The 12,861-nt window shown below is 40.2% G+C and overlaps 1 protein-coding gene across 1 annotated transcript; it reads right to left on the bottom strand.

The window, feature by feature from the left end:
* Positions 1-4,134: 4,134 nt before the first annotated feature.
* LOC107099791 (ceramide-1-phosphate transfer protein-like) lies at positions 4,135-12,378 on the bottom strand. The gene is made up of 4 exons (XM_015398056.1): positions 11,988-12,378; positions 6,515-6,573; positions 6,187-6,374; positions 4,135-4,836 (listed from the first exon to the last, which is right to left on the bottom strand). Exons 1-4 carry the CDS (start codon positions 12,055-12,057, stop codon positions 4,218-4,220), a joined length of 936 nt encoding a protein of 311 aa, XP_015253542.1. The 5' UTR covers positions 12,058-12,378; the 3' UTR covers positions 4,135-4,217.
* Positions 12,379-12,861: the final 483 nt, after the last annotated feature.

Genomic DNA, 12,861 nt, shown 5'->3' with positions numbered 1-12,861 from the left:
TCCTGAAATATACATTTATGAAACTTGTTAAAGATACCTACCTAGACAAATAAATGAAAATATCCTGAATTATTATTTTTGACTCTCAATTTATGTCTATTTTTGCTCATGTTTAAATCAAAATCAAAATAAATAAATGTAAATTAAAGGAACTCAAACTTGATTTTGACTTTTTTGACATCAGTTTTTGGTTTATTTTGTCAGATTATGAGATGATTTTTGTCAGACTATGATATAACATTTTCAGAGTATTCAATGAGGATTCAAGAGAGTATAATCTGAAATCTGATTCAGCAGCATCTCAATGATCTATTGCTTCAGTGGACACCAGGGGTTATCCTTTGTTTTATATTAAAGAAATGCTAAAGATATTTTGTTATCAAAATATCTTTGCTCCTCATATAGGTGGCTAATTTATAGATAAATCCATATTTAATCTGTAAATACTTTCTAGTTTATTTATGTGTTTATTCAGCATGTAATTTGAGCTAGTAATGTTTGCAAATGCTAATGTGCTCACAAGGTACTAGCTTAGTCTGATATGTTGAATATAAGCAACATTTAAATAAATATGTAGATGAACAAATTAGGCTCATTATTTGGGAACAAGACAGTTTAGTCTCTTTTCCTCCTTAAATAATGCAAAATAAATGAGTTATAAAGTGTTCACAAACTAAGATTAACATATTTTTAACCTATTTATCAGCCATCCATAAGGGAAACGATAATTTAAAATGATACCAAATGTGTAAAGTTGAGTTTGTTAAATGGACTGATGACAGTTACACATTTTGGGCTAAATGTGTTTTCATTTTCCTCTTAACTTAAAAATTGTCATATTTACTTAAAAATACATATATATTCTTTATCATATTTTCCATCCATGGCAATCGCCATTGTTTTCACCTGTGCAGTGCATCCTGGGTAGATGACGCGGTTAGGTCCTACTGTACTGGATGTCCTTACCTGATCCGTACCGGTAGCACGATCCGTACCATCTGCTCATTTGCACTTGTGCAGCCAGATATACATCTGGGTTTCAATAAATACCGTAATTATGGTACTAAAACTACTTTCTGTACTTAACTCACTAAAGAATGCCAATTCACATCTTTAAAAAAATTTTTATGACTTTTCTGAGACAATTTCGATGCTTTTTACATTTTCTCCATTAAACTGCTTGTCTGACGTCATCATTGGACAAGCTCAGATAGTCCGGCAAAATATATACAAACCATGTTTATCTCTATTTAGTTTCTTTAAATAACCTCACAGGCAGATGGTTTTAACAGAAAACTGCTTAATATTATGTTCAACAGTTATGCAAACACTTCCAAACGATTGGCTTTCTTCTACTAAAACAGTATATTCTGCTTGCTGACCTTCATGGTTTCAGACTCTTTATCGCGCCCTTCTTTTTGACCCTCCACGGAAAGAGATATGGAATAAAGCAGGAAGTTTTAAAAAAAAAAAGGTTTACAGTCATAGCCATTTAAAATTTGCCCACCTTCCATGATGGGTGTTTGGCTGGTCCTTGGCTGGTCTCCTACAATTCCTTTTTAAACATCAATCTTTGTACTAAAATATCCTTTTAACATCCATCTCATTTTGGGGAAATTCTCGCCTATTTTGCATACCCAAATGGAAAAGCAAATAATATGTCTGAATGGATATATAAATTCCGTGAGTAGAACACAGAAACTAAGCTGCAACAGTTCAAACATGACTCAAAGTTATTTTTTTTATTCTTGAAAATGTTCTTTTTTGAATAGCAGTAATAAAGACATGCTTGAGAAAAGGCAGGTCTCATTGCATTACATTTGCTCTACATCATGTCAGCCACAAATGCAGCAAATTTCAGACCTCTAGCTACAACAGTTCCAAGCTGTGGGGCTTTGAACTTTTTGTGAACTTTTTTGAACAAATGCTTTTACCATGCATTCCTTTACTATTTGACCCACAGAATAACACTGAAGCATTTTGATGGCTACAAAACGTTTATTAATCAAGTATTATCCACTTTTTTTCACAATCAGTGTATATAACAAAATGTCAAATTTTTACACCTATAATAACATAAAAATCAATAAAATATAGTGAAACTGCTGCTTTTCAAGCTAAAATAAGCCCCAGTGCCTTTTCTGAGCTGTATTTTATTTATTTTTTCAGCCTTAGGCATTGTAATAAAACAAAATCAGCATCCAAACAAAAAAAAAGGACCATCATTCAGCTTGGAGCCACACGCATGGCTCCAGATGCAGCTGTCTGTGTCTCTCTGCTTGTAACACGGTTCCTTTTAGATACCCACGATGCACGTAGCCTTGTTTGAAACTTTATTTCATTGGCTACAAAGCCCAACAGCCTACGTGGTCTTAACCAATAACAGCAGGACTCTATAAGGCGTAATAACGCGCGTCACTGGCTTACAGGAAGTGACCGGAAGTGAGATTTCTGGGACTATATCTGGCTCAAATCGCATCATAAAAAGATGCTTGTGTCTTGTAGATAAGAAGACGAGGTAAATAACCGTGCCAAACATCGTGGGCTAACAACCGAGGAAATAAGTATTAGCAAGTAAATATTAGCAAGATGCTGCGCATTAGCTATGACTAGCTAACTTTTCTGATGTCAACAACAGGATGTTATGGGAGATGTTCTCATCATGGAATATTTTTATTACAAATATGTTGGTTTACTTTTAATCTCTGGACCCTTATGGACGAATGGAGACTAAACAATTGAAGATTGGATTTATAAAACGGCTTCTGGATGCCTTCAAATGTATGTAGTTGTGGCTGCTTTGTCATGTTTATATTTTCTCAAGTTACTATATTTGTTTTACTTGTGCTTTGGTGCTTGTTGTGTTCACAAAATGAACAATGAATGGTAGTTGAATTGTGGAGAATCTAGGCGTTTCAATTATGTCTAACATGTCTATATTGGTCAAACTTTTACTGGTGGAGTTTTATACGTTTTCTCCTCTTAACATCCACTGGTTCACTGGTGGTTTTAGAGAGGATATTCTTTCTGTCGTTGCTTGTGGACATTAAGATCTGAAGAGAAGCACAGTCTCCTTCTCAGACCCTGTAATTCAGTGAAACGGTGGAGTCAGAGTAAAAAATATGCACCCCCAGGAGAAGGCCAATGGCTGGAAATGTGGAGGGGATTTTGCTGGGAGCTGCAGGGAAATAGGTTGCCATTCGGCTGGCATTCGACTGAGAGGGGCACTTTTGATTGGCTGCTACTGTAAATATTAGCTGTGAGACTAGTTTTCTTGCAAGATACTGTAAAGCCTATTTAGTTGTTTTTTTTTTTATTATTTCTATCCATAGTCAGATCAGATGCAAGAAAAATAAAGGTTTTAACACCAAGAGGTTAAAATCAAAACAATTAGTCGAGATGGAAGCCTCTGCTGGATGGTGGATCACGTTACAACAGTTGATCAGCATGTGGCAGAAATTAAATATTTTTCCAGACTCAGATTACCACTGCTGTCCTTTTCCTAGTGCATTTCAGGTTTCAAGGAAGGATTCATAAGGGATTATATACTTATCCAAGATTGGATTATTTTTTATATGTATAAAATTCAAAATTTTTACAAACAGGATTCTTGACATCTACGGTATTTAAAAAATAGGCAAATGCTAGTGTATCAATTTCTTATCTAACTAAATCTTTATTTTTCCTAAACATAACACAGATTTTTCACATTCTTGTAAAAACCTCAGCAGAGTTTAATTTAGACTCTAAAACATGGCATGTAGTTGTTTAGTACATATTGATTAAAATTCGACATCAATAATTAAAGCGATTGATCCTTCAGCAGCTTTTAGGTATCTGGACTGAGATAGTTAAGAGGAAGCGTGCAACAACAGGGAGCATTCATTTATCTACACTTATTCCTATAAATAATTAATCTATAGAAAAGTTTCCTTAAGAATACAGAAAGATTAAAAAACATGAACGTATCAAATCTGATTTGATTACTTACTGTTTACCTCCTTTTTGGACTTGTTTAGTGCAAATGTTTTAAAATGCCGTCAATTACAGCAGATTAGGAGAGTCAATATCTCTATATGTCGTCTGCTGCACTGAATTATCTCTCAGTACCGATCGGCAGAGGAGACATTTGTCTTTTGACCTCAAAAGATAACTTTGCATCTTGTTTGGTTGAAAGTCTATTGGCAAAAGCAAAGAAGATCAGGATGATTTACATTTTAAGGTAAGTCCAGCATGCCATTTTCCTCTAGTGCTTTCTGTGTCCTGTTATAGATTTCCCCGATGGCATTAACCACTCTGGTTAACACCACGCTCAGTTCCGTTTGGTTCTGCACACACACCAGCCTGTAGAAGAAAACCCGCTCCGGCAGGGCAATAAAGGCCAACTCGGCGGCTCTTCGGACAAACCAAGTGTGGTGGTGAGCGAGGGTGCTCTGGTAAGCCTCTCGACAAAGGTCAGAGGGGCTCCTGAGCCGTCCGGTTGTTGGTGTATCTGCCAGCTTGTGCAGGAAAAGCTTCAGCCAGAGCAGAGCTCGGTGCAGTCGCAAAAGGGTCCGACATCCAGAGTCCGTCTGATGGTTGAAATCGACCAAACCTTGACTCAGCTCTGTCCGGATCATTATACGTACAGAACGGTAAGCCCCTGTATCCTGGGAAACCCCAACAACATTTTTTTTCTGGGCTGTTGAATTAGTAGAGTTTCCTAAGTGTGCATCTGGGCCAAACTCTGCATCAGGGCTCTTCTCAGACAGCAGGGCTAGTTGGCGGATTATAGAGGTCTTCGTCTCTATCTCTTTTGATATCAGACCCACCATTGGGCCCAGAGACTCCATGAATCTGGATCAATGACAAAGAACAGAAATAATCAGTGCCTGAAATGACTTTGTTCTCATGTACTACAACAAATGTAAAGTTTTTCGTGGTGGGGAGGATGTTGGGTGAAAGACCTGTTACCTATCTTTAAGGAAAGCATGAAAAGGCACACAACCATATGTCTGTTGTTTATTTTTGTTTGTTTAGTTCTTTGTAACTTCTTTTGGCTATATTTCTACAAGCTTTATACACCAGAGCAGGTCAGCTGACAACCTCAACTGGGCATTGAGCAAAATATTAATAAATGTTATATTGCTGGTGGCTGGGACGAATGGGATGGATGCTACCTGATCATCTCTCCTAGCGGGATGATTACCCCTGATTACAACCATGATGACCACCAGAGAATCTTGGTTAGTCTTTGATCTACAAAGGGCTTAGCTGTGTGCAGCAGTTCTCAGTCTTCATCACCTGCCTGCCCGCTCCCTAGGATAACCTCTCTTGGAGGTACCAACACTCTCAGATCTCACTTCCATTCTCCTAGACCTCTGGGGTACTGTCTGCAAAGCCCACTGAATCAAACCCCTACAGATCCATGCGACCTCTCCTTAGTCTCTCAAGTAATCAAATCCATCAGTCGTCGGTTGTCTTCAACCAACCCCTTCTTGATTAGTCTGCTTTCAATCCTCAGATCAACCTGAAAGTTCAACTGACTTCCTGCAGTTCTCCGCTTTCAGATTTCTGTTGCTTTTTGTAAATAAAAAGTTGAAATTCAATGGTTCACCCTGTGATTCTTCATGTGGGTCAAAAAACTACTTACCATGATACATTTGACTAATATCCATTCCTTAATTGCCTGTTGAAGCTAAAAATCTTCAAATCAAAAATCAGAAATATCTTAGAATGTCCATTCTTATCATCTGTAAAAGACATCAATAAGCCTTATTTATTTTTCACTGAACAACCTAACTGAACAACCTAACTTTTAATCTATGGAATCTATGAATCTATGGAGTTTATCAACATAATCCTCACAGTCGATTATGTTTATTTCACCACTCCAAACAACTAAATGATGTGAAAAGCACATTTTAAGGCATTCTTATCAGCAGAGGTATATCTACAAATCAACATCTGTATTATACAGAAACCCTATTGGCTGCATTTCGAGTGGTGCTGGTATGAAGCTAATAACCTTTATTAGGCCATTAGGGAGTAAAGTTTGGCTAGAAGCTACTGAATCAATTTAAAGATTAAGATTTGGAGGTGTCACAGTGATGGAAGCTCAAAGCAAATCATGAGGACGTCAGTTTAACACAATGACCTTTTGCGTCGTGTCTGTGTCAGCAATGCTGCTTTATTCAATGCTCTTACTTTACAAGCTCATCCCAGCTGGACAGATACGGCTGCAGCAGCACATCGGAGGGGTACGCCCGGGCAGCCAGCAGGTGGGACACCAACAGTGACACCTGGAACTTCTGTCCGGGGCAAAGAGAGAGGACAGGCAGGCCTGTGGTCTCATCACCGGCCTCGCTGCTGTTGGACAGCTGGTGAAGCTGATACTGGAGGGGGGTGGTTTGAGAATGGGTTCAGGGGTTAATCGACAGGGGACAAAGAAAGAAAAAAGTCATGTGACTCACTGATTCACTGCTTCACAAAAGCAAGCCTGTATTGGGTTTGCATAACCTGTGTGTGCTTTTACCTTGTTAATATGATTGTAACCTTTCAAACAGGAATGCAAGTGGTAATCCAAACCTCCCTCTGCAGCAGGACATTAGAAAAACATGGACATGGCATATAATATCAGCAATAACCTCAGCAAGATCATCATTTAAAACAACAGTTCACGATTGCAACGGCATAGCGTGTTTTCAAGCTTTGAAGCTACAGCTGCTGCTCTCTTCAAGCCTCCCTCAGTTCCCAACATGTTCAGCAGTTTTGGTTGTTTTTAGTTGCTTTTTTTTTCTTTTTTTAAAGGACAAGTTTACCTAAGAATAAAAGCTGACTCTTGTTGCCAAGATCAACAAAGACAGAGACAGTAAGGATCGGGAGAAAAGAGCAAAGAGGCGATCCAGAAAGCATTGCTTCATTTTGTTAAATCCTGCTTCTGTAGTGATGACTAACTGTTTGAATTACCCAGGAGAAACCCACTTTTGTTCCCATTTGCAGCAGTTCTGCTAATCAACAATCCTTTTCCAAGAAAAAGATTAGGGCCTTTGAACAGCTCTGTTTATTTAACCTTTTACTGAACACTGTACAAAGACAGATTTTAATGAAACCAAATGCATCATAAAAGCATCAAAGACCTTTTTAACCTTCTTTTAATGAGAGATTAAAATACAAAAAGGATGTTGTGTCTTTTGTTTAACTACCTTACTGGCTCCTATGAATAATATTCAAAAAACCAGTTTCCTTTTATTTTACCATAACCCCAAACACGTCACTTTGAACAACTCACCCTGAACACAGAAGACATTACCTTAAAGGAATCAGCCAGACAACTTCTCCCCGAAAATGTCACTCTAAACTCCCCCCAAGGCCATTACCCTAAAAACATCACTTCAACACATCACCTGAAAAGCATTGCACTGAACACATCACTCTAAGGCTCTTAGCTTTAGACATCAACTGAAACACATAGCCCTTAAGACATTACCCTAAAGATACGTTCATAATGAACATGAAACCTATGAACATTTTGCCAGTTTGGTCTGATTTTATTCACCTTGAAATTCTCCTAGCCAATGAAAGCGTTTCACACTGCAGGCAAATTCTGGTCATTGGTTTCACCTCATCATGGCTGTCGTGGATTTACAAAGGTACAAACAGGTTCTTTTACTTTTAAAAGACGAACAAATTTCTTGACATTACAAGGTTCAGCAGATTTCCAGAGATGGAACCTATTTGCGGAACCCCACCTCCTCCAGAGGCTAGGTTTGGATGATGGTCGCTTTCAGCGGTACTTCCGCTTCTCTGTGACCATATTTGAGGCCCTGCGGTCCCCCATTTGGGGACAAATCACCTGGACAATAGAGGGTTAGGTGAGATGGCATTCTAGAGCTCAGACAGGAGCAGTTAGAAATCATTGCGAGAACACCGGCAGGAAAAAAAAAAACAGGTCTGGGACCAGTCTGCCAGCTGTGTAACGCTCTAGAACTAAGAGACCACAGTGGGAGATCGGAGGAGACTGCCAGGGAATCATCGCACTAGGGAAGGCAGCGGCATGCCTTCTCTCCCCATGTCGCTCTGGAAGAGAGTGGAGAAGCGCATCTGTAGATCAGAGAAGAAACAAGGTCAGCGATGAGAGGCTACAGTTGGCTGGGGCCCGCTATAAAAGCTTACTGCTGGGGAACAAAGGAGAACAGCGGGGGATTGAATTTATCCACTGGTAAGATAGAACACTAAAGGTGATGTAGAGACTTTACCTGCCCGGGAGTAGGGGAGTGGTTCATTGGAGAAGCCCGATGGGGCGGCTGGCAAGAACTAGCCTCTAGAGGCTAAGTGGAGAAGATGAAAGGAGTAGCAAAGACTATCTGTTAAGTCTGCCTGGGTAGACAGTGCCAGAGCTGGGGAGAGAAGGCATCAGCTGATTGCTGCTCTGGTAGGGCGATGAAGCTGTCCTTTTAGAGCTAAATTAAAACACTTTTTTTAAATGCCACCTTAAATCCTCTTAACAGCGTCATTCCCGCTTCATTCTTTGTCAACATAATTTTCTCTATCTCCATTTTTTAACATAATTTGTCTCTGCTCCGCTTCTTCACTGTAGCTTGAAGCCACATCTAATTCCTGACTGGATTTTTCAATGTGAAAGCAAATACAGATTTTACTTTACTCCTGAAAATTTCACTTAACTTAATTTGCAGGCCAGGTGGCAATCATGTTTTTCCAACTTTACCAAAATTATAAAATTTGGGTCTTTTAATTCTCCACCTTTCACTCGCTCAATTTCCATCCATCCATCTTTTTTCGCTTATCCAGGGACGGGTCGGGGGTAGCAGCTTCAGTAGGGAGGCCCAGACATCCCTCTCCACAGTCAGCTCCTCCGGGGGATTCCCATATCGCTCCCAGGCCAGCCGAGACACATAGTCCCTCCAACGTGTCGTTGGTCTCCCCCTGGGCCTCCTCCTGGTGGGACGTGCCTGCAACACTTCACCAGGGAGACGTCCAGGAGGCATCCTAATCCTCGTGACCATAGATAAGGGTAGGAACGTAGATCGACCGGTAAATCAAGAGCTTTGCTTTTTTGTCAGCTCTCTCTTCACCACAACAGACCGGTACAGTGCATGCCGCACCAATCCGCCTATCAATCTCCCATTCCATCTTCCCCTCATTCGTACATTCTACCATTTTCCGGCTCAAGACCATGGTCTCGAATTTGGAGGCACTGATCCTCATCCCGGCCGCTTCACACTCGTCTGCGAACCGCTCCAGTTAGAGCTGTAGATCACGCCCTGATGAAGCCAATAGAACCACATTATCTGCAAATAACAGAGATGCAATCCTAAGGTCACCAAAACAGATCCCCTCAACACCTTGGCTGCGCCTAGAAATTCTGTCCATAAAAGTTATGAACAGAATCAGTTACAAAGGTCAACCTTGATGGAGTCCAACCCTCACCGGAGACGAGTCTAACTTACTGCCGGCAATGCGGACGAGGCTATGACACCATTCACACAGAGACCTAACAGCCCCTATTAAAGGGCCTGGTACTCCATACTCCCGGAGTACCCCCCACAGGGCCCCCGAGGGACACGGTCAAATGCCTTCTCCAGATTTACAAAACACACGTAGACTCGTTGGGCAAACTACCATGCACCCTCCAGAATCCTGCTGAGGGTGTAGAGCGGATCCAGTGTTCCACAGCAAGGACAAAAATCTCACTGCTCCTCCTGAATCTGAGATTTGACTATCCGACAGACACTCCTTTCCAGAACCCTGGAGTAGACCTTACCAGGGAGGCTTAAGAGTGTGATTCCTCTGTAGTTGGAACACACCCTCTGGTCCCCTTTTTTAAATAAAGTGACCACCACCCCTGTCTGCCAATTAAGCGGAACTGCCCCTGATGTCAACGCAATATTGCAGAGCCATGTTAACCAACACAGCCCCACAACATCAAGAGCCTTAAGGTACTAAGGGCGAATATCATTCACCCCTGGGGCCTTGACACCGAGGAGCTTTTTAACCACCTTAGTGACTTCAGCAACAGAGATGGGAGAACCAGAGCCTGGATCCCCCAGGCTCTGCTTCCTCAATGGAAGATGTGTAGGTGTATCTGCCATCTACATAGAGATAACATGGAGAATCCTTCACTCCAGCTGCAAAATTTGCATTTGGTGTGAATGTACCTTAACACATCACCTTGGACAACTCTCCTTGAACACATCATTCTGAAGTCATCCCCCAAAAGATATCACTATGAAAACCTCACCCAAAAAACCCCCCCCGAAGACATCACCCTGAAAACATCACTAAATGGATCACCCTAAATGCACCACTCTAAAGACATCATCCTAAACACATTGCCCTAAATGCATCACCCTAAACTCACCACTCTAAAGACATCATCCTAAACACATTGCCCTAAATGCATCACCCTAAACTCACCACTCTAAAGACATCATCCTAAACACATTGCCCTAAATGCATCACCCTAAACTCACCACTCTGAAGACATCACCCTAAACACATTGCCCTAAATGCATCACCCTAAACGCACCACTCTAAAGACATCACCCTAAAAAACATTACCCTAAACGCATCACCCCCCGGAGACACTTTTAAGCAATAACCTAGTGATTTTACCACCGACACATTACAGTTAATAATTCACCCTGAAGACTAAAGACATCACCCAAAACATATCACGCTAAATGCATCACCCTAAACGCACCATTCAAAAGACATCACACCAAACACATCAACAACCCCCCCTGGTATATTACCCCTATCACTTTGAACACGTCACTTTTAAGCAACAACATAAACAACCATGAATAAATTCACCCTGAAGACTGAAGACACCACCCTAAATGCATCACCCTAAACACATCACTCTAAACAACTTCCTGAAGACATTACTCCAAAGACGTAACTTTGAACACATCCATTTTAAGCGAAAACCTAAACATGTCACAGTGAAAGACATTACCCTTAAGATATTACTATCCTGAAAAAAGGAGACATAACCCTGTACAAATCCCTTTTAACAGATCAACTTGAAAACCATGGTTTCAGGATTATGTTTTGTATTTTTTTCCTCTTTTTTTATTGTAGGTATTTGGACAGTAAATTTTCTATTTTGAACGGTACTTGAGAAAAGTTTTGCTTTATGTACTTATCGATGATATAAGTTGATATGATCTTATATTATATTAGATTTATTATATTATAACATATAATAAATCCTATTCCAGATGTCTTGTTCATAGAGCTTTTGCTTCATCATCTGCAACATCAGATATTTATTGAATATGTCAACACAGTAACATTCTTAACAGGCTTAGATATAGGATCCTTAACACATATCCATGAATAATATGGATAGAATATGTTGTAATCTGGGAATTTCTCTTAAACAATTTGACAATTTGTTGGGGTTAATTTGTAGCCATATACTCTATGGTCTCTTTTGTTAAGATTGACCAATTCATTTTGGTGCAGCCGTAAGTGAAAAACAAACTGTTTATAATTTCCTCTAAGTTGTGGCATCCCTTTACTTTCAGCATACTTTACTCTGATTCCTTTAAATAAAGTCATTCTAACCCATTGGCATTTAAAAGTCATTAGTGATGTATTCTGTTGGTCGATTATACTATATAGATTATCAATGAAACACACACAAATACATTCATGTAATGTCATGAAATAAATGAAAAAGGTAATGCGTTTATTAAAACAAATCTGTTTTGTCTCAAAGTTTCAGCCAATTAAATTCAAACTGCACTCATAAAACACCTGAGGTTAAAGGATGTATCAGACTATTTTTAAATACTTTTTGAACCAAAGAATCAAATTAACTCTGACCATTTGTTTAAAAAGGTACATCCTATTCTGCAGATAAATGCTGATTACATTTTAGCTACTTTATAAATAGTGTGTATGAACCTGCACCATGTGATTCATTCCTGACGGGAACCAAGCGCTTCCCAAACAGAGCGGATTCATTGTCTACTCACGGATCCAGAGAGAGCCGAGGCACAGAAGCAGGACCAAGATAGCAGCAGCCGCCTTGCGCTTCACGCCCATCCTGATGTTCAGTTTGAGGGCCGCCAGTGTGCTTCTGTTGCTTTTTTTCTTGCTCTTTCCCTTTTAATTCCTCTCTGTTCCACATGAGGGTTTGATCCCTTTCACTAGCTGTCACCAGACCCCTTCCTCTGACCCCCCTCCCCCTGGTCCTCTGAAACCTATCATACTCTTCCTCATTACCTCGAATGAAAACCTCTCTCAGTCATTGCACTTCAAGATTCCCATTCATTGTTCATTGTTGATCTTTTAAGCTGTTGTTTTCTCAGTGGAATCTTCCTGCTTGCTCCATTCGGGCTCCGCCTCTGATTTTTATATATATATATATATATATATATATATATATATATATATTCTTTTAGGAGCTGCTGGTCTCTCGTGAGTTGCTCAATCTAAGAGTCCAGAGATCAGCCAGCAGCAGCCTGTAGCTGATAAAGCAGAGCCAACTCAGCTTGTCCGACAATGAACTCCCTCCTCCTGATTCATCTTCTGCTGTATATTCCTGGTAAGCAGTTAAATACTGGCTCCCCTGCTTCTCCTCCCACCACCACACTCCCTTCCCCTTCCCCCTCCTTTTTTCACCCCCTTGTCACATTAAAACTAATTCACAGGAGCCATTAAGGCGGTCACAACAACTCTAAAGCACAGATCCGCCAAGTCATGTTAAGTCATGTTTACTGAGGTTGGAACAGTGTACAGCTCAGGAGAATATCCTTTATAAACCTGATGATGTGCGATGGTTCAAATTTCATTACCAAGGTAAAGCTACACATAACAGATTGAACAAGCAAAATCAAATCTAAATCT

Source organism: Cyprinodon variegatus, unplaced genomic scaffold, assembly GCF_000732505.1.
Source record: "Cyprinodon variegatus isolate N-32 unplaced genomic scaffold, C_variegatus-1.0 Scaffold908, whole genome shotgun sequence".
In the NCBI taxonomy this organism is placed as follows: domain Eukaryota; kingdom Metazoa; phylum Chordata; class Actinopteri; order Cyprinodontiformes; family Cyprinodontidae; genus Cyprinodon; species Cyprinodon variegatus.
Note: the sequence above shows the minus strand (reverse complement) of the source record. Positions and strands in the feature narration are given on the sequence as shown.

Bases quoted from the DNA above. Each gene is read 5' to 3' on its own strand.
- LOC107099791 (XM_015398056.1), bottom strand. From the start codon at position 12,057: ATGGGCGTGAAGCGCAAGGCGGCTGCTGCTATCTTGGTCCTGCTTCTG. The intron at 6,574-11,987 runs GTGAGTAGACAA...GTCCTGCTGCAG, and splicing joins CCTCGGCTCTCTCTGGATCC to AGGGAGGTTTGGATTACCAC. The intron at 6,375-6,514 runs GTAAAAGCACAC...ACCCCCCTCCAG, and splicing joins GTTACAATCATATTAACAAG to TATCAGCTTCACCAGCTGTC.